The sequence below is a fragment of the Morus notabilis genome, unplaced genomic scaffold (genome assembly GCF_000414095.1).
Source record: "Morus notabilis unplaced genomic scaffold, ASM41409v2 Scaffold1764, whole genome shotgun sequence".
Taxonomy (NCBI): domain Eukaryota; kingdom Viridiplantae; phylum Streptophyta; class Magnoliopsida; order Rosales; family Moraceae; genus Morus; species Morus notabilis.
In genome coordinates this window covers 266,186-287,645 of record NW_010361950.1, presented here as the reverse complement: position 1 = coordinate 287,645, position 21,460 = coordinate 266,186, and the positions used below count along the sequence as shown (strand labels likewise).

General features: G+C 37.9%; 2 protein-coding genes and 1 pseudogene across 2 annotated transcripts; all 3 read left to right on the top strand.

Moving 5' to 3' along the window:
* Positions 1–9,160: 9,160 nt before the first annotated feature.
* Positions 9,161–20,816, top strand: LOC21393478 (wall-associated receptor kinase-like 3). Its single transcript, XM_024167455.1, has 6 exons — positions 9,161–9,226; positions 11,213–11,447; positions 11,838–12,476; positions 13,319–13,444; positions 14,132–15,178; positions 20,752–20,816. The coding sequence occupies exons 1-6, from the start codon at positions 9,161–9,163 to the stop codon at positions 20,760–20,762; spliced, it is 2,124 nt and encodes a 707-aa protein (XP_024023223.1). The 3' UTR covers positions 20,763–20,816.
* On the top strand, positions 20,794–21,138 carry LOC21393477 (wall-associated receptor kinase-like 1). The gene has a single exon (XM_024167454.1). The coding sequence runs from the start codon at positions 20,794–20,796 to the stop codon at positions 21,136–21,138; it is 345 nt and encodes a 114-aa protein (XP_024023222.1).
* Positions 21,139–21,159: 21 nt separating this feature from the next.
* LOC21393476 overlaps positions 21,160–21,460 on the top strand; it is a 4,894-nt pseudogene continuing 4,593 nt past the window's right edge.

Here is a 21,460-nt window from a genome sequence, read left to right as displayed (position 1 = left end):
ATAGCACAATATAATTGTTAATTAAACTATGTGGCCAACATTAATAATAGGAAATATAATTTCTAACAATCTCTCACTTGGGCTACATGTGGTTTTTGAAACAATTATATCATATGTTCTTTAAGCATTCTTTATGTATGCTATTTATCCTTAGACTCCACTTTAATTACAATCTCGTCCATCTCCTATATCAGTATGAAATCATGGCGGCTTTCGTCACATTCAAATGTAACTAAACCTTCCACGGCACCATACCAACATATTCAATGACATAAATTGAGTATGGATGAGTGGCATAAAACTTATATGTAATGTGATCTCCAACATGCCTATTTTCAACTAGTCATGCTTTAGTCTTTAGTGAGATTAATCCGAAACATTCTAAACTTAATGCAAAACTGCAAATAGAAAGTAAATAAGTTCAGAGATAAACCTAATCCATCTTCTTTACTTCGAGAAAACAAACAAAAAAGTGTGTCTTGACCAAAAGGACATTCAAAATTCAAAACTCTCACTAAACATGCACATGTTTAAATAAGACAACACCCATATGAGCAGTATGCTCGTGAAAGGCCTTGGGCGGTACACCCTTCGTTAGCAGATCTGCAATCATGAAGTTTGCTCGAATATATTCTATACACACTTGAAAACTTTGAACTCTTTATTTAACAACAAGAAACTTGACGTTTATATACTTCGACTTCAAAAATTTTTTGTTGTTATTGGAATATAGCAAGCCTGAATTATTATTATAAATATCTTTAGCGGTTTTTCAATACCATCTACCACACGCAACCCAATGACAGTCTTTCGTAACTATATTCCACAATTGAATGCCTTCTGACAAGCTATGAACTCTGCTGCCGTAATGCAATAAGTTATTCATGTCTGCTTATCACTTTTCTAGAAAAGAGCTCCCCAGGCCAGTAGGTATATATTACCTTATATGGATCTTCAACCATATTGGCATCTAGCAAAATCAGAAACAAAATACCCAATGATCTCCCAAAGATCTAATTTTCAATAAGTGTGCATTTATTCTTTTATTCTCTGTCAATACTATATAACCCATTTGGCTGATTTTCAATGATCCATTTCCTGAGTTCCTTAGATATCTGCCCAAAACTCCTAAACATACGCTATATTCGGATGCGTACATACCTGAGCACACACAAGACTTCTTACTGCCAACGCATAAGGAATGTTTTGTATTTCTTTTACTTCAAAGTCATTATTGGCACACTGAATGTGACTTAACTTGTCTCTCTCAGAAAAAGGGCGTGTTTCTTGGTCTATTTTCTTTCATGCCGAGTATAACTAGAATTTTTTCGATATAGCTTTTTTATGATAACTCAAGGATACCTCAAGAGCGATCTCGATGCATCTATTTACCTAATACAAAAGAGACATTCCCAAGATCTTTCATCTCAATGACCTTAGCTAGAAATATCTTAGTTTCGTGCAACAAGCCTATACCGATGTTAGCAAGCAGTATTCATCGACGTATATCACTAGAAATATGTATTTACTCTAGCATGCACAATTATCGACTTTATTTACCTCAAAACCACCCGAGATAATAACTTGATGAAAATTGTGATATGATTGACAGGAAGCCTTAGATGGATTTCTTTAATTTTCAGACTATATACTTTGAATTACTGGATACTAAGTTTTCTGGCTGCACTATATTTATATAGTTTCATCAATATCACTATTGAGAAATGTAGTCTTTACATCCATCTAATGTAGCTCTAAATCAAAATGAGCCATAAGTACCATAATAATCCTGAAAGAGTCTTTCATTGGAACCAAAGAGAAAGTCTCTTTATAATCAATGGTTTCTTTCTTGAGCGAAACCCTTACTAACCAGACGAACCTTATATCTCATTAAGATCCTATTTTTCCTTTTACGTGTTGTAACTCACTTTAATTTGACCATATTGTGCAGGAAGAAAATTTAAAACCGAATGCACAAGTAAGTCCTTAGATAGCTCTATGTTTAGTGCCTTATAATTAAAATCGAGATTAGACATTTTCATAACGTACTCCATAATGTTCCCTTTCTCTTTATAGCTTATTGAAACAAGATTGCTCAAAAGCGTACTTGTTTTAGCCTTTTCGTTTCTTAGCAAAATGCTTATCAATATCCTTAAGGAAGTTTTGAGTACTTTCCTCCTCATACATAGCTTCCTTGATGGTTTCCTTTATGATCATTAGACTTATGCGATTAGAACGATCCCACTTCTCTAAGTCTTTTTTAGCCTGAGAGGAACTTTCAGCAGTAAAAGTAGGGGACGTTCTTGCTGAAGCGCAAAGTCAAGATCCATACAATCATAATGTCCCCTTCTAACTTTTGAATTGATATTGGCATATATTATACAACCAGAAGTATAAATAAACAGAGAATGAAAACAAAATAATATGCTCACAATCTATATTAATTATGTGATAACATAAACATAATCAATCAACAAATGGATACATGATATAATTAAATAATCCATATAATGGCGGGCCTCATCAAGAGATACCTAGCACAACATTGACATCTAGTCTTTTAACAGAGATATTGTCACGCCCCAAAGCAGGGGTTCGTGATGTGGAGGCTCGTTTACAAGTTAAACATGATTAGGAAAGTAATTAAACGTTTAGAAACATAATAATCAAAATCAAAAGTAGACTATTGAATAAATTTCTAAATAAGCCCCACATTTTACTGAAATTAAATTACAAAAAAGTGATGGGGACTTTCACACTTTCTGATAAAAGAGGTTTAAAAAAAATTGAGCCTCTGGCATCATTTAGGGCTTCACCCACATGATATACAATATTGTACATACATGGACATGTAAATAACATTACAGACATCAACTACAGTCTAGAAACTTAAGGTTTGGAGTTCCAGAATTTACAATCCTTACATGTGTACACAAGGATGAAAGAGTGCAATGTCCTCACTTGATCGGACGGTAGCGACTAACTCAGCTACTCAGCCCTGCTTTTAGCGTCGCCTGGGAGGGGTTTAATATTTATAAAAACAAAATAAAACGTGAGTGAAAGGCCCAGTAGGATGTATTTTGAAATAAACTTTATAAACAAGTAAATAAATGAATAAGCAAGTAAATAAAGATATTCAGTTCCAGCACAACAGCCGGAACCTCACATCCTTTTTCTGAAAGGAAATATAAACTGAAAATTCCATTTTACATGCATCAGCTAGTAATTTATACTATGATAAATTACTTACACAACCACAAGCACAAGCCTTAACACCACCGTAATGGCCTGGTCTGAGTTTCGGGTTTGGCCCCCAAGGATACGATCTCCATATCCTATCTAGGCCATTAGCAGGCTTACCGTTTCGCAAGATATCCTATCTTAAGAAATCATTCATTAAAATTCTAAAATAGTTTATTATAATTCCAATAGCTAAAATCAAGATATTGTGTTAAAATGCTTTTCTTTCGCAAACATGTCCTTTCTTTAAGACATTTGCAAGCCACAACTCTTTTAAAGACATGCTATCAAAGAAAAGGACAGAAAATCCTACCTCTCAAGTACCAAACCTGTGGCTAGTGTTGCACTATCCTAGCCTCCGCTTCCTCGAAGCCTTCAATTCGATTCTTCAACTATCATTGATACAAAATAATGCTTTAGGATTCATTTCTCATTCCTAAAGCAAATCAATCTCAATTATACACTACGATGTCCTATTAGTGTGCTTTAATCCAATTCCAAGTTTCATAAATCATTTTACGTTTCAAATCATCAATCTAAGGATTTTGATCTCCGACCATGGATTAAAGATGCTAATCCATATACTTTAGGTCCCTAAATGAAGCTAATTTGGGTTCTCATTTAAAATCAGGGTAAAAACAGGGTTTTAGGCAAAATAGGTTCAACTACGTGTACACCGGTCGACCGGTAACATAGAAGTTGTTCTTCACCAGTCGGCCAGTGAAGAGGAAACCGATCGACCGGACCGGTTGGCCGGTCGGTAAGTTTCCCTTTTACACCAAAATGAACAACTCCTTTACGTGGAGAAACCTTCAACAAAATGAAGTCACCTTCTTAGAATTCCAAAGGCCTACGCCTTCTGTCAGCATAGTTGTTTTGACGACATTGAGCTGTCAATAATCATTCCTGAATTACAATTATCTTCTCGTTGTTCTCTTGAATAACTTCTGGTCCAGTAGTACGTCTATCATCTGGTTCCAGCCGAGAAAGAGGTGATCTATAGGGTCGACCATAAAGAGCTTCAAACGGTGCCATACTGATACTAGCTTAAACGTTGAGCTGTCAATAATCATTCCTAAATTACAATTATCTTCTCGTTGTTCTCTTGAATAACTTCTGGTCCAGTAGTACGTCTATCATCTGGTTCCAGCTGAGAAAGAGGTGATCTATAGGGTCGACCATAAAGAGCTTCAAACGGTGTCATACTGATACTAGCTTGATAGCTATTATTGTAAGCAAACTCAGCAAGATGAAGATATTTATTCCAGTTTTCACCAAAGTCCAGAATGCAAGCACGAAGTATATCCTCCAGAATTTGAATAACTCTTTTAGATTGCCCATCAGTCTGAGGATGAAATGCTGTGCTAAAATTCAATTATGTTCCCTTGGCTTCCTGGAAACTTTTCTAATACCTCGCATTAAAACAAGTATCGCGATCAGATGTGATGGTCAACGACACTCCATAAAGTCTCACGATGTGTTCCAGATACAACTCTGTCAGAATCTTCCAGGAATATGTCGCACGGAACGGTATGAAGTGTGCAGATTTCATTAACCTGTCCACCACACCCAGATGGCATCATGTTTCTACTCAATTCTCAGAAGTCCCATAAAAAAAATCATAGTGATGTGGTCCCATTTCCATCCCAGAATAGGAAGAGGCTTCAATTCTCCAGCAAGCTTCTGGTGTTCCTCTTTAATTCAGAGACAAGTTACACATTCTGAAACACGTTCACGAATTTCTTTCTTTATACCTCTCCACCAGTATTGTTTTTTAAGATCCTGGTACATCTTGGTACTTCTAGGATGAATGGCATATCGTGACTTATAGGCTTCGTGCAGAATTATCTTCTTGATCTCATCTACCTTTGGAACAGGTAGCCAGTTTCTGAAATAAAGTGCTCCATTTTACCAGAATTTTCAATCCTCAAGTTGTTCACCGTTTTGAATTTGAATCCAAATTCCTTGAAGATGGGGATCCTGCCACTAATTCTACTTAACTTGTTACACAAGGGCCGGAGTGGAGATAAGATTATACACCATTGTCTGGTTAGAATCCTTATAGTATTGAAGATCTTAGTCACTTACTAATTCAGTTCTTTTCCAATCTTCCATAGCTAATGACGCCATAGTTCCTGTAGTCTTCCTGCTAAGGGCATCAGCTACCACATTAGCTTTTCCAGGATGATATTACAGCGTGAAATCATAATCTTCCATATATTCCATCCATCTTCTCTGCCTGAGATTCAAATCATTTTAAGTAAACAAGTACTTCAAACTCTTGTGGTTAGAAAAGACCTGAAATTTTACCCCATAAAGATAGAATCTCCATATCTTTAGAGTAAATATTACCGCTGCTAGCTCCAAGTCATGAGTGGGGTAGTTTCGTTTATGCGGTTTTAGTTGTCGAGATGCATAGGCTACAACGCGTCCACCTTGCATCAAAACATATCCAAGCCCACTTCTTGATGCATCAAAATATACTTTATATGGTTCCTCGCTATTGGGTATGGTCAGGACTGGTGCACTTGGTAGTCTGGCATTCAATTCCTGAAAAGCATGTTCACAGTCAGCGTCCCATTCGAATTTGACTTCTTTCTTGGTCAATCGAGTCATCGGTGCAGTAATGCTCGAGAAATCTTTCACAAAACGCTGATAGTATCCTGCAAGTCCGAGGAAACTTTGAATCTCTGCTACATTCTTTGCCCTTTCCCAATGTAACATAGTCTCAATCTTTGAAGAATTTACGAAAATTTCTTGTCCCGATATTACTTGTTGAAAGAACTTCACTTCCGTTAGCCAGAAGTCACAGTTCTCCTTCTTCGCATACAATTGATGCTCATGAAGAGTTTGAAGAACAATTATCAAATGCTGCTCATGTTCCTCCCAAGTTTTCGAGTAAACCATGATGTCATCGATGAAGACAATCACAAATTGATCTAAGTAAGGCCGGAAGACCTAGTTCATTAAATCCTTAAATGCAGCTAGGGCATTTGTCAACCCAAAAGGCATCACTAGAAACTCGAAATGCCAATACTGAGTTCTAAAAGTAGTTTTCGATATGTCTTCCTCCTTAACTTTAAGCTGATGATATCCTGACCTCAAGTTAATCTTAGAGTAGTATTGTGATCCACCCAACTGATCGAATAACTTATTGATTCTCGGTAATGGGTATTTATTCTTCACAGATACTTTATTCAATTGACGATAGTCAATGCACACCTAAAGAGATCCGTCATGCTTTTTAACAAACAACACAGGTGTGCCCCCATGGGGCAATGCTATTCCTAATATACCATTTTTTTGCTAACTCACCGAGTTGCTTGTTTAATTCCTTCATTTCAGCAGGCGCCATTCGGTAAGGAGGAATGGAAATAGGTGTCGTTCCCGATATCAAGTTAATACTAAATTCAGTCTCCTGATCTGACTGTAAACCAAGTAACTTATTCAGAAAAACATCCGTAAATTCATCCACCACAGGAATCTATATATTATCTCCAGTTACATCGGGTTCACCTTCCAAAGCAAGAAGGAAAGAGAAACAGACTAGGTCTCTCTATCCTCCAATGCTATATCTCAATAGTCATTCTTCCAGGACTGGATTCATGTCCGCTTGATAAGTAATTACCGCTTCAGAATTGGTCATCAAAGTTACTCTTCTACGGTAACAATCAACAATTGCACCGTATTTTGACAACCAATCCATTCTGAGCACCACGTCAAATAAACTCATTAGAAGGATTACTAGGTTAGCTCTCAATCGCTCACCTCCAATCGTGATTTCACACGATCTACACACACTAATTACCTCCATATATCCCAGTGGGGAGTTCAAAATAATCGGGGTTTCCAAGTTCTCAGATTTCAATTTCAATGTTTGAATAAAAGAACTTGATATAAAAGAATGTGTAGCACCAGTATCAAACAACACATGTGCTAAAGAGTGGGAGATAAGAATCATACCCTCAACAACAGTGTTATTGGCCTGACATCCAGAACTGCCTCCTGTCAGGGTATAAGCTTGTCCCTGCGCTTTCCCTTTTCCTTTATCACCAATATTGGGCTGTTGGTTCCATGGCCTATACTGTTGTGGCAGAGGCAAATGCACTGATCTTGACGCTTGAAGCCAAAACTGTGGATAATAGGGCGGCCGATAGGTTGGCTCAGGAGGGAATGACATTGGTGTTGACAATTGTGGCTGGTATGGTGGCATAAACTGTGGTAGCCTCTCTTGACTATAGGAAGTGTCATTCTGGGGCTGTTGAGTCGGCGACCAATTCTGATTAGGACAGTTTCTTCTAATATGGCCAATGTGTCCACAATGATGGCACTTGGGTTTATAAGGACCACTCATATCACTTTCAGACGAACTACTACCACTACTGACCATCTCTCCACTGATCTGCCCCTGATTACGATTCCTTCTACTATTCCGTTGTGGCCCACCTAAAGCAGAAGGTCCACCAAAAATAGAAACTCGACTAATTGCTTCCCTACTTTGATGATAAGCTTGGTTATCTTGCTCCACGCTTATAGTAGCAGCCATCAGTTCTAAAAAATTTTGAATCCTTAGAGCCACCAATGGCCTCCTTATTGAATTCTTAAGACCTTTCTCAAATTTAAGGCTCTTTAGGTGTTCAAACTATACCAAAGATGGCGCAAACCGGAATAAGTCATTGAATTTAGCCTCATATTCCTTCACCGACATGTTACCTTGTTGCAAGGACATAAACTCCATTGCCTTTTAATCCTGATAACTTTGAGGGAAGTGTTGTTCATTAAAGAGGGCTTCAAACTGATCCCAAGTCATTGCCACAACATCATGCCTTCTCCTTTCTTGCTTCCACCATACTTGCTTGGCCTTCCAGTATTCCCACTGTGTTCATATGTTTTACTATGGAGTCGAATCAATATTCTGCCTCCTGCGGTCCTCCCTCATTTTTGAATGCGGGGATAGGTCCACGTCAAAATTCTCAGAAATAACTCTGCTTTCTATCTTTGGCTGATCGCTCATTCTGAGCTTGAGTGGCCATCCCTTGGAAAACGGCACACATGGCATCCATGAATTCCACATTCGGTGGTGCCGGTTGATTAACTGACCTATGACGTGGCGACATCTCCTTTAACTGAAAAGAAACTAGATTGTTTATTGGATTCCTGATGTCACACATGTATGTACAATCTTGGAGTTTTTAAAACTAAGGCTCTGATACCAAGTCTTGTCACACCCCAAAGCAGGGGTTAGTGACGTGGAGGCTCATTTAGAAGTTAAACATGATTAGGAAAGTAATTAAATGTTTAGAAACATAATAATCAAAATCAAAATTCAATTTTGTTGGAGACTACAGGCCTGTTTAGTTTGCTGATTCGAGTTTTTAATTCGAGTTGAGATGTGACTTTATGTGGGAGCTTTTTACTGTAGTAAAAAAGTTAGATGTGACTGTTTCTGAGAGCTTTTACTGTAGTAAAACTTAAATTCTAAACTCGAATCGGTGAAATGAACGAGACCTATGACTTGTGCGCAATTCTCTGGGCATGTAAAGGATGATGGTGACGTGAATAACACCCATATTTCAACACTTAGTGGCTAAATATCTATAGGATAAGATCTTTGCTTGAATTCTCATAAGAGATATCCTATATATAAGACCGATATTTGAATATTTAAACTAGGATTTGTGATAACTCCTTTTCTAGAGGAGATATCTTTGTTTAAATGCTAATATTGGGCGATTTGAATAGAGAAAATCATACATAATCTAATCCTAATGCAGTAACTTGGGCACCAAGTCATTGAGGCAATCACGCAGCTCGTCGAGTCATGACCCGCAAGCTATCAGAAGCTTGCACCTTGTTCTAGATGAGTTTGAATCATTTTTGACAGGCTGTTCCTTAACTTAGGGAGGTTATGTACTGATAAATGGCTTGCTATCCGCTGGTAACTTGTTTGACTACCTGTAACTGGCAGGCTGCCAGTGACTCGCAGGTGATTCTGGCTGTTGGTTCGGGATTTAGCCCTCATTCTCTAAGATGTGTGTTAACGCGTGTACGGTGAGAAATGAGGTACGAAATTTGACCTCAACGTACTCACGATCGAGGCAATGGGCAAGAAGAAAACCGAGATAAGAAATAAAATCTTATTAAGGAAGTTACATTTGTGAATTAAGTCCAGAAAATAAAGTGATATTTTATGGTATATAAATTTCATGAATCATGGTGAGATAATTCTCAAGGAAAAAATAGAGATATTTTTTCTATGCAATGTTCCGTCTATTTATGTTTGTCAAAGGACTGAAAGATTGAAATACTTTGTCTAATGCGGGCACCAATAATAGCCCTATCCTTCTTGGCATTGGATGATAGTGGAGCTAATGAGTTGTATAGATCGACTTTAGTGGAGGGGTAGGATTATTAGTGATGCCCGGATCAGACAAAGCATTTCAAACTTTTAAACTTTCAGTCTTTTGAGAGATAAATATACAGAACTTTTCATAGAAAAAATAGGGAAAAATAGAGATAATCATCAGGCAAAGCATTTCAATCTTTCAGCAAGACTAACGTGATCTAAATTTATACCATGGAGATTTCGGACATGGACCAGTGGGTTTATTTGACGACGAAATATCAATCTTGCGAATCGATGACATGTTGAGGACCATAGGATTTGCTAGTAGAGGGCATTTTGTCCTTACTAGGAATAGTGTTGGGGATATATAGGATCCTATTTTCATTGTTCAGAGTTGTTCAAACTTTCAGTATTAGTTGGTCCAGCTCCTTTGGAGGAACTAGGACTCAAAATTGTATGATCCTGGTTTGTGGGTGTAAGACTAGTGGTTGACGGCGCAGGAACTGCCAGCGTTAGAAGCTGAGGATACCGGTGCTTTTTGATTCATTCTGACTATACGAATCGCAGATCATTTGAGTTCGAATTCATTTTGAAATGCAACCTTGCATTTTGATTAATTTATTTAAAGAATTTGAGTTGAATATTTTGATCTTCTTTTTCTTTTTGTATTATGAAAAAAGATTTTGATCTATAATAAAGTTGTTAATGGCCCCGCGTCCATGTGAATTTATGTGCTAATAAACTATATTGTCTCTTGTCGTTACTTAATTACCTAATGAATAACAAAAAGATACATATGAATGCAAACTCCCAAAAACAATATTATGATAATTCATAGCCACGAATCCATCATGTTATCTTAAATTAAGATTTTGACGGCAGAGAAGAAAAACGTACTAATATTTGGACCAACTTTTACAATTTGTAACGTGTAGGAAAAAGAATCTTTTTGTGGCGACTCCTTTAAGGTAACTTTATCTTTATGATGGATAAGATATATATCAACTAGGAATAGTGATCAACCGTGTTTCACATGTATATCTAAGGATTCGTTTGGTACGATAATTTAAATTAGGATAATTTAAATTATGATTTTAGAATTATAATTATGATTCATGATTTTGGGTTCAAATCATGATTCTAAAACCATAATTCAGACTCAAGAGTTTGAATCACCTTAAATCAAGAGAGGGGTGGTTTTAGAATCATGATTTGAACTAGTTTAAAACATCACATCAGATTTTAAATCATGATTCAGAATCATCCAAACCAAATACTGATTTTGAATCATGGTTCAGAATCACTATAAATAAATATTGATTCTGAACTAAGATCCAGGATCATGATTCTGGTTCCATCTACCAAACGAACCTTAAATTTATTTCAAGAGGAAAAAGTTAATGTAATTAATTTGTTAAAATAATAGTCTATATAAAGGATTAATGTCTGTCTTTAGTGAATATGCAAGACGTCTACTAAGAAAGCAAAATATATAACAAAGAAACAATTAGTAAGTAGTGATATAATTCAGCAGAAAAGATGGTAAAGTTTCTTGTTGCTCTCTTAACGTTGATGTGCATGGCTGTTAATATCACAAGTGCGTCACGATCATAGAAAAAAACGCAGATAATCACCAGGGCTGCTGATCATTGCCAAACACAGTGCGGAAATGTGACGGTTCCTTTTCCGTTCGGAATCGGACGGGGGTGTTCCATCGACGGCGAATGGTTCGAGATAGTCTGCAACAAATCGGTCATCCCTCACACTCCTTTCCTCAGAAAGTTGAAGGTCCAAGTGCTGAATATCTCCACAGACGGCACACTCCGGATAACAAACCCTATTACTTCCGAAAATTGCTCAGGTAATATTTAAAGTAAAGCCCGTAAAGCAGTGATTTTCAGCTACTTGATTTTTTGTGTTTTTTTCTTTTAATTGTCTGCCTATTACTTAACATATTTTAATTACTTTTGATATCAGTTGCTCCCTCTCACTATTCATAAATATGTGTGTGTGTGTATATGTTTGGTGCCATATATGCACAAGAATATAGGTTTATATGTTACAAAATATTTTAGTACTTGATATTATAATATATAATAACATTACTGTTAGACAAAATTAAAAACCTCTGCATTTGCGATTTCGTGCTTTTAGAATCGATTAGTAACTATAATAGTCGATCAATTTGGTGCTAAAATTTCAAGTATATATTATGATCTCTACTAGAGATAACATTTCAAAATGTGAACAGGTAGTCATAGCCAAACGCCTACTCAACCAGTGAATTTGACAGGAAGTCCCTTTGTTTTTTCCGAGAGACGCAACAGATTCAACGCGTTGAGTTGCGGTTGGTTCGCCTATATAGAGTCCAAATTAAAAGACGATTATTTTCACGCTGGTTGTTCATCAATATGTTCATCAAATAGTAATAATAACAATAATAAGAGCAGCTGCGATGGATTGGATTGCTGCCACACCACCATTCCTTCCTACACAAAAGACTTGATAATCGATTTCAGCCCAGAAGCTTTCTCGAACAATAATGGCACGAAAGGGAATCGCGACAACAACAATGGCGCGAAAGAGAATTACGACAACAGAATATGCAAGTATGCATTCGTCGCTGACCAAGAATGGTTGCGTAATTCAACGGAAGTGCTTTCGCCTGGTGTTCCAGGTATGACGCACGTTCCTGTGGTCCTAAATTGGGATTTACTATACAATTTGGATTATGTTAAAGCTCTAGAAAAAAACATTATGAGTGTCATTCCAAACTCCACTGTCGTTTGCAACACAAAACAATCCAGATCTACAAGAGATGAGCTTTCACTCTTTTGTAGATGCCAAGAGGGATACGAGGGAAATCCCTATGATCTACATGGCTGTCTAGGTAAAGTTGTACGATGTCATGTATTTCTCTATTTCTGTGAATTATGATTATGAAGGATTTTTTACTTTTGATTTTATTTTAGTAATTATTTGATATTTGGTATAAAAAAAAAAGAAAAAAGAAAACGGTAAATTTCCTTTATGCCTGCACTCTAAACGTAACATCATTTGCATGTCGCACCTTTTACTTAGCCTTGGACTCTAATTGCAATGAATTTCTAATTTAGGGTGTTAAGTATCAAAAATTGAAGTTCATGATCCGAATTGTCAAATATTTAAAATTTAGGGCGTACTGATAATATTTACTCAAAAAAGTGCCCTACTAATACTGTGTCGTTTTCAATTGTCATGTTAGTACGCTTTTGAGATATTTCCTCTACATAACAAAATTTCATACCTTGATTTGAAATTTAGCATATTATCAAAATATTGTAAAAATATAAAAAATGACATAGTAATTATCATAATGATGACATTTTTTATACTGTATAATGATATGATCATTGTTTCAATTATATCGAATTTTACTATTTTTGCAGTATTAATTTATTAATTATGCTATATTTGAACTCCACTATTTAAATTTTGCTTTATGTATAAAGAGCCCTATGCTATTTGATTATGATACGATCTTGGTTTAATTTAATATCTAAAACTAATATTTTAAAACTATACTTACGTAGTAATGTATCTAGAAAGAGACAACAAATAAAAATGTACCATATAATTACATTTTAAATTTTGTTTATTTTCTCAACTAACGTTTTTAACCTTCTCGGGTAGTGGTTTAGTTGGATACTAATTATTTTAAATGAGTTCAAATTTTTGTTTACTTTGTTTTAGCGGTTAGTGAATGTGATCCGGATTCTAAACCATGTGGGCGACGGAAAGACGTTTGTGTGAAACATCGTGGGATTTACAAATGCATTGAGGATTCATCGCACAGTAAGACACTCCCCATGATTGTAGGTATGTTTGTATTACTTTTGTTAATAATGCCTTTACTAAATTTCATCAAGAAAGCATTAAAAAATATTAAAAAATATTGTTACATTTACATGCTTATGTGGTATGATATATATGGATGAGTTTTTATTGGTAACATCTCCATCGATGGTCACCTATTAAATATAGTAATTTGATAACGTGACGCAATAAAAATCTAATTTCATTAATTGTAATTTTTTTTTGTCAACTACCTAATTTATTACAACCATAGGATCAATATCTGACTATTAAAATAATAATACCTATCGATGGATAAATATTAGAGTAACCATTAAAAACACACTCATATATATATAAACACACCACCACTAGGTAGTAGGTACACTTTTCAACCAGAGTGGATTTTGCCCCAAAATTGCTGAACAAGCATTAATACTTGAAGAGAATTTTAGGTGTAAAGAATATGTTAATAAGGAAGAACACAAATCTATTCTGACCAAATAGAAAAATAAACTGAAACATAAATCAACACAAATAAATAAATAAATAAAGACAAAATTATTTGGTTTGACAAATTGTTGATGTTAGTAAGAACAAATTCAGTAACGACTTCAGAGTTACACCCTTAACAAACTATCTCAACCTTTTTAATTTAAAATTTACAACCGCTTTGGGTTAACTCATTTTATTTGGGTTATAAACATGTAGGCTTTGGAACTGGTCTTGGGGTCCTGCTTATAATTGTTCCTGCATTGGCCTTTTACAAATTCATGATGAAAAGGAAGGACGTCAAACGGAAGGAGAAATTTTTCAAGCGGAATGGAGGTTTGTTGTTACAAAAGCAAATGTCTCCAAGCGATGGAGCTAGTATGGAGAGAATCAAGTTGTTTAATGCAAAGGAGTTGGAGAAGGCCACTGATCATTTCAATGAGGATAGAATTATTGGCCAAGGAGGTCAGGGCACCGTGTTCAAAGGAATGTTGGCGGACGGAAAAATAGTCACCGTGAAAAGGTCTAAAGTTGTCGACGAAGCAAAACTCACCGAGTTCATTAACGAAGTTCTCATTCTCTTGCAGATCAACCATCGAAACGTGGTTAAATTGCTGGGATGTTGTTTGGAGACTGATGTCCCTCTTTTAGTTTATGAATTTGTGCCTAACGGAAACCTATCTCAGCTTATTCATGACCCGCATGAAGAATTTACATTAACATGGGAAATGCGCAGGCGAATTGCAATAGAAGTAACGGGAGCTCTATCATACTTGCACTCCGCGGCATCATTTCCCATTTTTCATCGAGACATCAAGTCGACAAACATACTCTTAGACGAAATGTATAGAGCAAAAGTTGCGGATTTCGGCACTTCAAGATCGGTCAATATGGACCAAACGCACTTGACAACCAAAGTACAAGGGACATTTGGTTACTTGGATCCAGAATACTTCCGTTCCAGTCAATACACTGAGAAGAGCGACGTTTACAGTTTTGGAGTGGTTCTAATTGAGTTGTTGACCGGTGAAAAGGCGGTTCATGTGACAAGTTCGAGAAAAGGTAGAAGTTTGGTGACACACTTTATTGATTCAATGGATGAGGGTCGTTTATGTGAGATTCTTGATAATGAAGTTAAGAAGGGCTCGACAGAAGAAATCACGGTTGCTGCAAACCTTGCAAGGAGATGTTTGCATTTGAATGGAAGGGAACGGCCAACAATGAAAGAAGCGGCGATGGTGTTGGAGGGGACTCAAATGTTGGAAGGTGATTCTTATTCAATCGAATTGATTGAGGCTACGAGTGTTTATGTTTCAGAGTAGTACTTTAATTTTGGATTGTCCTTGTTTGCCTTTTTCTTGTCATGGACCACACAAAAAGCCTTATTATATATATTGTAGAAAATCAAGCTAGACGTTAGGATTCTTGTTATATCCCGGATATTAGGAGTATTCACAACTGTTGTAATCCTAGTTTAAATTTCTTGAGATAAGATCTGTTAGTTTCTGATTATGTGGACTAGGGTTAGTCCTTCTTATGTGTATATATACCCGTCAATCAATGAATAAAAGATCAGAGGATTACTTCTTAAATTTCCACATGGTATCAGAGCAACTCTGAGCCCTAACTCTGCCGCCGTTCATCTTCTGGTCACTAAGCAGTTCTCCGCTTGCTGACCATCTCCGACAATCCTCCTCTCAATTTTTTTTTTCTCTTTCCCGCGGAATCTGAACAAACCTCCACAACTAGTGGTACCTCATCCACTGCTCTTCCATCCCTGAATAATCCAGTCCCATTCGAAGGTAGCCTTATCCCTGTGACCAGTCATAAACTCACTGTTCATAACTACCTTCAATGGTCTCAGTCCGTCATGATGTTTATTTGTGGCCGGGGCCGTGATGACTACCTCACTGGAGCCGCTGCACAACCAAAACCAGATGATCCCCAATTCAGGGTGTGGAGAGCCGAGAACAACCTGGTGATGTCGTGACTGATCAATTCCATGACTACAGAAATTGGCGAGAATTTCCTCCTTTATTCCACTGCAAAGGAAATTTGGGATGCAGCCCATGACACTTTCTCCAGCAGTGAAAACACTACTGAACTTTTCCATATCGAGAGTATTTTGCACGATCTCAGACAAGGCAAGTTCTTAGTTACTGCCTATTTCACAAGCCTCACACGTTATTGGCAACAACTAGATCTTTTTGAATCAATTGAGTGGAAGTGCCCTGATGACAGTGCCCGCTTCAAGAAAATCGTGGAAACCAAGCGTGTTTTTAAATTTCTTATGGGCCTCAATAAATCTCTCGATGACGTTCGTGGCCGGATCTTAGGTACCAAGCCTTTACCAAGTATCCGAGAGGCTTTCTCTGAGGTCCGCAGGGAAGAAAGCCGAAAAAGAGTTACGATGGGGCAACCAGGGGTTCCCGTGACTGTAGAAGGGTCAGCATTAGTAACCCACAAGGACAGTTCCATAGCCCAAGACTCTTCTGCACATGCTGTACGTGGACCTCCTCAGAATCGCAGTGATAACAGGCCACGCAAAGGAAAACCTTGGTGTGATCACTATTGGAAACCAGGCCATGTCAAAGAAACATGTTGGAAGCTGCACGGAAAACTTGCAGATTGGAAGCCCAGCCACACATCCGGTGATCATGAGAGTCGTGGAAACGTCGCCTCTGCTGAAGAAACCAAAAGCCCAAGTCAAGCCCCATTCACCAAGAATCAACTTGAGATGCTGCAGCACTTGATTAGTCAGGCTCATCCATCCACCAACTCGTCAGTGATTGGCACAGGGGGAGTCCCTTAGCGAGGTAATGACACTCTGGCCTTTCATGCCGCAAAGGCATCCTCAACCCATTGGATTGTAGATTCTGGCGTATCTGATCACATGACAGGTGATATGTCCCTATTATCCTCCTATAGTCCATGTCCGAGTACTCTCACCATTTGTATTGCAGACGGCTCATGCTCTACAGTTGCTGGAACTGGCACTGTCCAGCTTTCACAAAATCTGACCCTCTACTCAGTTCTTTTTGTGCCTAATCTTGACTGCAATTTACTATCTGTTAGCAAACTCAATAAATATTTAAACTGTGAGACTAAGTTTTTTGCTAAATCTTGTGTATTTCAGGTCTTAGATTTGGGGAAGACGATTGGCAATGTTGAGCTTTGTGCAGGCCTATATCTTCTCAAATTAACCTGAGATGTAATGCACTTAGTGCTAGTCCACAGAGTCAACCCGGTAGAAGTCAAGAGTCAATGAGTCATTCTAATAAAGATAGTGTTATTATGATGTGGCACTATCGCTTAGGTCATCCAAATTTTATGTATCTTGACCGTCTTTTTCCATCATTATTCATTAATAAAACTTCTAAATTTTTCCACTGTGATGTCTGCCAATTATCCAAACATACTCGAAGTACATATTCTTCGTGACCATACAAACCTTCTCATCCATTCTCCCTCATTCATGGGGATATCTGGGGGCCTTCAAAAATCCAAAATATTACAGGGGCTCGATGGTTCTTACTATTAGTTGATGATCATACACGGCTAAGCTAGGTATTTCTCATGAAAGATAAATCTGAAACTAGCCAAATCTTCCAAAACTTTCATACCATGATCCAAAACCAATTCCATACGAATATTCAGGCCCTCAAAACTGACAATGCATGAGATTTCTTTAACACTATCCTTGACCCTTACTTGCAGTCTCATGGTATTGTCCATCAAAGTTCCTGCATCGACACACCTCAACAAAATGGAGTGGCCGAGCGTAAGAATCGCCACTTACTTGAGGTTGCTCGTTCCTTGTTATTCACTTCCAACGAGATTCGGGGGTGAAGTTGTTCTCACCGCAACTCATCTCATTAATAGAATACCTTCCCGAATCTTAAACTACAAGACACCAAGCCAAACCCTCCTTGACGCCTATCCTTATTCTCACCTCATTTCTCAAATTCCACTTAAAATTTTTGGTTGTGTTTGCTCACATCCACTCACAACATCAGGGAAAACTTGATGCGAGAGCTACAAAGTGTATCTTTCTGGGCTACTCACCCAACAAGAAAGGATACAAATGTTATTGCCCCAACACTAAAAAGTTTTTTCACTCCATGGATGTGACTTTCTTCGAAGACAAACCTTTCTACCCCAATTATGCAATTCAGAGGGAGAGCAATGTGCAAAAATCACAGAATTGGATCTCTATTATTGATATAATCTCCTAACCAACCAATGTCACCACTAATACTCTCACTATTCTACCAGTCCCTACCAATCCACCAGTCCTGCCCTCAGCCGAGACACCTCCAACTCCTCCCACACTGGCAAACCCTCTACCAACCGAATCTCAACCTGTAAATCCTGAGTCAAACCTATTGAGTCATACTTATCTCCCAAGTCACAGTATAGTAAATAAATAGATTAGTGTCTGCTCAAGAAGAAGGCACTGATAAGGAGAGCCTGTACAAACTCAATAGAACCAGGAGTCTAATCCGGCTCCAACTGCCCTTGAAAAACCACAAGGTAAGGAAAAACTTACTCCTGTTCCTTGGGCTGAGAAATTTACAGATCATGGCTCGGATCTAGATAGGCCGATTGCTGAAAGACCACAACTACATGACATATTCAAACCTGTCCCCGGGTTATATGGCATTTGTGTCATCTTTAGATCAAGTTTAGATTCCCAATTCCGTTCATGAAGCCTTATGAGTGCCTGAATGGAAAGCAACAACCTAGGAAGAAATCCGAGCACTTGAGAAAAATTGAACCTGGATCTTCACCACGTTCCCACCAGGAAAACGCACTGTAGGGTGCAAATGGCTCTTCTCGGTAAAACACAAGGCAGATGGAAGCGTGGAACGATTCAAGGCCTGCCTAGTGGCCAAGGGTACACAGTCCTATGGAATCGATTACCAAGAGACATTTGCACCGGTTGCTAAGCTAAACACTATCCGGGTTCTCTTGTCCAAAGCAGTGAACCGAGATTGGCCATTATTTCAACTCGATGTGAAGAACGCATTTCTGAATGGAGATCTTGTAGAAGAAGTATACATGGATTTACCTCCGGGATTTGAGAACAACTCCACAAAGAATAAAGTCTGCAAACTCCAAAAGTCACTGTATGGCCTCAAACAATCACCCCAAGCCTGGTTTGACAGATTTACAAGGTTCTAAGATTATATGGATACTCTCAATGCCAAGCGGATCACACATTATTTGTGAAACACTCAACTGATGAAAGACTCACAGTGCTCATTGTATATGTCGATGACAAAGTGCTCACAGGAAACAATGAAGAAAAAATAAATCACCTCAAACTCTTGCTCTCCAAAGAGTTTGAAATTAAGGATCTCAGACATCTAAGGTTCTTTCTCGGGATGGAAGTGGCCAGGTCAAGCAAAGGAATATCAGTCTCGCAACGAAAGTATGTTCTAGACATTCTAAAGGAAACTGGCATGATCGGGTGTAAACTAGTTGAAACACCTATGGACCCAAATACCAAGTTAGGAGCTCAAGCCGATGGAGTAGCAGTCGACAAAGGAAGATACCAGCGATTGGTGGGAAAACTAATCTACCTAGCTCATACCCGTCCTGACATAAGTTTTGCAGTCAGCGTAGTCAGTCGGTTCTTGAATAATCCATCTGAGGTGCATATGGAAGCTGTGTACAGGATACTGAGATATCTCAAGAAGGATCTGGGGAATGCATTAATGTTCAGGAAAACTTCCGCTAGGACTCTTGAAGTCTACACAGATGCAAACTAGGCCGGATCCCCTATAGATCGAAGATCAACCTCAGGCTACTGTTCATATGTGTGGGGAAATCTGGTAACATGGCGTAGCAAGAAGCAGGCAGTAGTTGCACGCAGCAGCGCCGAAACTGAGTTTCCAGCCTTAGCCTATGGAATCTGTGAAGGCATTTGGCTAAAGTGACTACTGGAAGAACTTAGAGTAAGGATAGATGGACCTATAGAAATGTTGTGTGACAATCAATCAGCTATAGCCATCGTAAAGAACCCGGTACACCATGACAGAACGAAGCACGTTGAGATAGACAGGCATTTCATCAGTGAGAAGATTGAAAGCAGAGTGATCTCCTTAAGACATGTTCCTTCACAGCACCAGGCATGTTAAGTATATACCATCCAGCTTGAGGGGGAGTGTAGAAAATCAAGCTAGACGTTAGGATTCTTGTTATATCCCGGATATTAGGAGTATTCACAACTGTTGTAATCCTAGTTTAAATTTCCTGAGATAAATCTGTTAGTTCCTGATTTTGTGGACTAGGGTTAGTCTTTCTTATGTGTATATATACCCGTCAATCAATGAATAAAAGATCAGAGGATTACTTCCTAAATTTCCACACACACACACACCCACATATATATATATATATATATGGCTTTTTCTATAATCCCTCACCATTTTTATGGAAGAAACTTCTCTCATTGTAAAAGGTTAAAGAATTAGCGTAACCAGTTAAATGATTAGCGTAATTCTCTTGTATTAAGTCGTAACAGTTACTATTTTAGGAACCATAAATCATTTTCAAGCATATGGCATATAAAACACTGTCATGTACTGCTCCAAATAAATGTTCATGCATGACCCGATGTGCCTATTAAAAAAAGAAAATGAAAGATGTAATTCTTCACAACAATATTATTCAGGTTTAAAACGACAGTCGGTTACGATAAAATGACTTATATTAACAGTAAAAATGACAATCATTTATTGATATACCTTTTAATATTTTTGCTGGGATGTTGTTTGGATACTGATGTCCCTCTTTTAGTTTATGAATTTGTGCCTAACGGAAACCTATCTCAGCTTATTCATGACCCGAATGAAGATTTTCCATTAACATGGGAAATGCGCAGGCGAATTGCAACAGAAGTCGCAGGAGCTCTATCCTATTTGCACTCTGCAGCATCATTTCCCATTTTTCATCGAGACATCAAGCCGACAAACATACTCTTAGATGAAAAGTATAGAGCAAAAGTTGTGAATTTTGGCACTTCAAGATCGGTCAATATGGACCAAACGCATTTGACAACTAAAGTACAAGGGACATTTGGTTACTTGGATCCAGAATACTTCCGTTCCAGTCAATACACTGAGAAGAGCGATGTTCACAGTTTTGGAGTGGTTCTAATTGAGTTGTTGACTGGTGAAAAGGCGGCTCATGTGACAAGTTCGAGAAAAGGAAGATGTTAGGTTGCATATTTTATTGATTCAATGGAGGAAGGTCGTTTATTTGAGATTCTTGACAATGAAGTTAAGAAGGGCTCGACGGAAGAAATCACGGTTGCTGCAAACCATGCAAGGAGATGTTTGCATTTGAATGGAAGGGAACGGCCAACAATGAAAGAAGCGGCGATGGTGTTGGAGGGGACTCAAATGTTGGAAGGTGATTCTTATTCAGTCGAATCGATTGAGGCTACGAGTGTTTATGTTTCAGAGTAGTACTTTAATTTTAGATTGTCCTTGTTTGCCTTTTCCATGTGATGTACCCGTTTGCATATATATATATATATAT

Excerpts from the sequence above, each read along its gene's own strand:
- LOC21393478 (XM_024167455.1), top strand. The coding sequence starts at position 9,161 with ATGGCTTGCTATCCGCTGGTAACTTGTTTGACTACCTGTAACTGGCAG. Across the intron at positions 9,227-11,212 it reads AGGCTGCCAGTGACTCGCAG|ATAATCACCAGGGCTGCTGA; the intron begins GTGATTCTGGCT and ends AAAAAAACGCAG. Across the intron at positions 12,477-13,318 it reads TGATCTACATGGCTGTCTAG|CGGTTAGTGAATGTGATCCG; the intron begins GTAAAGTTGTAC and ends ACTTTGTTTTAG.
- LOC21393477 (XM_024167454.1), top strand. The coding sequence starts at position 20,794 with ATGCGCAGGCGAATTGCAACAGAAGTCGCAGGAGCTCTATCCTATTTG.